The sequence below is a fragment of the Merops nubicus genome, unplaced genomic scaffold (genome assembly GCF_000691845.1).
Source record: "Merops nubicus isolate BGI_N331 unplaced genomic scaffold, ASM69184v1 scaffold43162, whole genome shotgun sequence".
In the NCBI taxonomy this organism is placed as follows: Eukaryota; Metazoa; Chordata; class Aves; order Coraciiformes; family Meropidae; genus Merops; species Merops nubicus.
The window spans coordinates 1-4,324 of NW_008596378.1; the positions used below are offsets into that span (position 1 = coordinate 1).

Below are 4,324 nucleotides of genomic sequence, written 5' to 3' on the forward strand. Positions count from 1 at the left end.
TGGGGTGCACGGTGGCTCCGGGTCGGCCCTGCTGAGGGCGGCAGGCAAAAGCTGCCTGCCCTTCTGACCCGGGGTGCTTCCGAGGGGAGCTTTCCTTCAGGAGGATGCTCAGGGGGAGGCAGTCATCCTAACCTGGGTGCATACTCGCTGTCTGGATCCACCTGCGGAGAGGTCTCGTGCTTTGCCTGCAGGGAGTTCTTTGGAGGAGGTGCCCGAGCTGGGACATCGAGGAGGGAAAGCCCTGTAGTTTGCAAAGGCTCTGCTTTGATGTGCGCTTGATTCAGTGGGAAAAGCGAAGACTGGCAAGACAAACACCAGGAGAAATTGTTAGCTAAGGACTTGCCTCTGTGTGCAGATGAAAGTTCAGAGGCTTGCCCTCTCTACAGCTTTGCTCTGCCCAGCCCTGCATCAGGGCTTCTTATCTCTCCTTCCTTGCCTATTAAAAGGCTGTAATGCTCTATGTCTTTTAGTACAGTTGTTGAAACTGGGTTTCTCGGCCCCTTTGCAGAGCTGGGTTTACTCTTGCCGCTTTCTCTTTGGTCTGTGTAGATTGTCTTTACAGGCATATAAATGCCTCTTCAGATCTAGAAAGGGCAGAGCCACGCTGTGGTGTAGTGGAGTGAGCCAGGACAGGTCTAGCTACTTTCTGAATGAGAGGCTTCACAAGCATAGATGCTGATGGCAAACACCTAGAAAGCAACTTTCACTGGTCTTGACAACTTCTGTCCTTTCTCTTACAGATCCAAGTGTGGGACACAGCTGGTCAAGAACGCTTCCGGACAATAACCCAGTCCTATTACAGGAGTGCCCACGGGGCCATCCTTGCCTATGACCTTACTAGGAGGTCCACATTTGAATCCATTCCTCACTGGATTCATGAAATTGAAAAGTATGGTGCTGCAAACTTGGTCATGATGTTAATTGGTAGGAATCTAGTTTTCAATATGTTATATAACTTTTATATTTATATAACCCTGCTCATTTGCCCCCCACCACTACTTACCTACTAAGTTTAAGTAAACTACTTATACTATTTAAGTATAGATACTTAAGTATCTATAGATAATGTACTAAAGAAGAATACCATTTTAATTAAAAGAGATCAGAAAGTGTATCAATTTGGCCTAAGCTTAAAAAAACAATAAGGAAAGTCACAGTCTGGTCCTGACAGGATCTGACCATTCCTTTCCTTCTGGAATAAGGCAACAACCTTGCTGCTCATCTAGCTAGCAGAAACAACCTTACTGAGGTTAGAAGTGCAGAAAGTCTGATGGTATACTCCTGATGCACAGGAATTTAGCAGCTCAATAATTTAAGGCGCAGGGGAACACACAGAGCAACACAATACTTTGTTCTCAGCTTTCCTCTCTGCGCTTTTGATACACGTGCGCACTGCTCTGTAATGGGACTCAGGTCAGGTAAGACAGTAGATGGGGTCCAGGCTTTTGCAGAGCATGAAGTAGTCTGCTTGCAGTCTTCCTCCTCATGTGTTTCACTAGCATTCAGGACACTTGGCCCCTTAAGGAAAGAAAGGAGTAGAAATGGCTAAAAATGGAGCTGGTAGGAAGCAGTGTGGTTCTTTCTCTTTGGATTTCAGGTTATTATTGCTCTTCCCTCCCACAAGGAAGAAGCTGCAAATGAGAGAACAGAGCCTTTGTTTACATTGCACTGGGTCTGCCTGTTCCACCGTGGCACTGTGCCAAGAGCAGCACAGTGCAGCTGCAGCAGCCCTAGGCTGGCTCCTGAGGGCAGGCAGCGTGGAGCCCCACAGCACAGCAACCACCTCTGCTGGGGTGGTTTTTCCTCTGAAGAAACAAACAACAAATTCTCACCTGTATGTAACTCCAGTGCCTGGAATGAGTATGGGGCAGAGGGGTGGGAATCACTGAACTTTGGGGTTTTGTAACTTCTCATGAATCTGAAGAGCCAGACCTAGCTGTGTGTGGTGGGGCCTGGTGGCAGTGGTGGTTGGTTTTGTTGATTTCTTTAAGAAAGAAGTTCTGAAATTGGTAAAAAGAAAGCTTTTGTCAAGGATCCAGTTTGGTGCTTTCTTCCAGAGCTGGTGCTGTTTGCTTTACTTGGGCAGGAAGTCTTTGTAAATTTAATTACATGTAGTCATGTTATACACCTCTCTAGCATGAGGTTAAGCAGTCTCACTTTCCTCTCTTGAACTGAAGGAGGAAAGGAGATCTCTTTTTAAGAAGGCAAATAACCCTCAAGCAAGGTGGTGGCTTTGTTTTGTGATTTTTTGGGGGGGCAATTTTTTGTTTTCCTTTTAAGCAAAACTGAAAGGGACTTAATGGGAGGGGAGTTGCCTTATATATGCGCTTCAAATTCAAGATCTGAATTTGATGAAGGGTTGTCTTGAAATTGTGAATGTAGACTTCAGCCAGGTACTGCATGTACCAGAACCGTTGATAATTCCACATGTGCTGCAACTACCTAAATATACAAAGGTATTATCTGAGGTGTTTTGTGACTTCTGACACATTTTGACTAAACTACATGAAGTAAAAGTTTATACATTCAGGAAGTTCTTAAGCATATATTTCAGGCATTAAGGTAGGACATATGAATTTTTGTATTTTTTTGACATCATCTTATGACTGACTTGTATAAATAAGTTATATTAAAACGTGATTAAGAGTTGAGCAGGTTCTTCCTGGGGTTTAGGTTTGTTTTTTTTTTTTTAGGAGATCTCTTTTAGACTAACAATGTTCCAGATCTTCAGAGCTGAGCATGCACTTTGAGATGCATTAAGGCAGCTTGACAATGGTGTAACATGTGGCTCCCACCGAAGGTTGAGTGAGGAATAAAGCTTATGCAACATCACTTTGGTATCCTGTGTGCAATTGCTATAGCTATGAGATTTCTTTGTTTTTAATATTAAATAATATGTAACTTTTAAAAACATTCAAGAATAGGGATCAACAGTTACCTCCAAATAATCCTCTGGTACTGCTACCTACAGCAAGTAATTTGATGAACACAGGTTTTTAGGTTTTGGTTGGATTGTAACTCCATTGATATCATCATATGATTAGCTGCAGTTTTGATCCACGTTGTTTGTGGCTTTGGTGTGCTCATATGTTTTTTTCCCAGTAACTCTTATTCCTAACATAAACCTATTTAACAAAATGGAATTGTTGTATTGCATCTACAGACTAAATTATTGAATTAACTATCTATCTGCCTTCTTTTAAGGGAACAAATCAGATTCACTGGGTAAGCGCCAAGTCCTGTTTGAAGATGCATGCACACTGGCAGAGAAGTATGGGCTCTTAGCTGTACTGGAGACATCAGCAAAAGAAGCTCAAAACATAGAAGAGGTGTTCACATTGATGGCTAAGGAGCTAATAGCCCGGAATACCTTACAGCTTCATGGAGAGAACCCTCCAAACAGCATCTACCTTGATTCCAGGCCAGTGATTGCCAGTCCAAGTGTGGAGACGACCTCATGCCTTTGTTGAAAAGAGAGATTTCAGGAAGGACTTAAAAGCTGTTTTTCTTCTGAGGCTGTTTCATTCCATGTTATTCAACTGATGCAAGTGTGCTATGTGGCCTCAAGCCATCTCTCTTGATATCTCTGCCTTGCAGTTTGGCTTGTAAGTATCTTCAGATCTTTAGAGGTCATTGTTGCTGTTGGTAACACAGGTTCCTTTGAACATGGCAGCTGATACTTTAAATACAAACTTTTGAGCTGAGAGGATTCAGGAAGCGGCCAGCCCATGCCTTACCCAAAGGAAACTATACAAATTGCCTTTAACTATAGACTTAAATGATTTTCTGGCTGTGTCAGAAGATAAATTTGCACCAGAGCTCTGCATTGATTTGACCCTTGTAAGCTATGTTGTTTGTTCTAGTGCAAGCACTTTTTGCCATTAGCTTTAAAAAGTCTGACCCATGCTTGGACAGCACCTGCTTAAATTTTCATTTGGGGGTTGGCACATAGCTACCCATCCCAAGGAACTTGGTAACATTTGTGAAAGAGCATATGATTTCACATCTGGACTGATTTCATCACCAGACAAACGTGGAGATATCTCTGGGATACACTAGGGTCCCAACCTTCTTCCCGGGGTGACAAAAGGTGTCTTTAAGGGTTGTTTCCAGTAGTGATATCTGTCTTGCTACAACAACTTGCTATGTGCAGTGAAGCTTCCAAGGTGCCTAAATCCATGCTGGGGTGAAAGGACTTATCACCACTCCCATCCCTCCAACTTTGTCTTGGTGTGTTTATTTTAACTGAAAGCCTTTTGTACTTCATGTGATGGGCCAATGGCAGTTTGAGAGTACACTTGTAGATTTTTTAAGGGAGTTTGAA

General features: G+C 43.1%; 1 protein-coding gene across 1 annotated transcript; it reads left to right on the forward strand.

Annotated features, from left to right (window-relative positions):
• Positions 1 to 740: 740 nt before the first annotated feature.
• On the forward strand, positions 741 to 3,470 carry RAB19 (RAB19, member RAS oncogene family; the record flags this gene model as incomplete). The annotated part of the gene is made up of 2 exons (XM_008936354.1): positions 741 to 924; positions 3,205 to 3,470. Coding segments are annotated over 2 exons (450 nt in total), but the record flags the coding sequence as incomplete, so codon positions are not given.
• Positions 3,471 to 4,324: the final 854 nt, after the last annotated feature.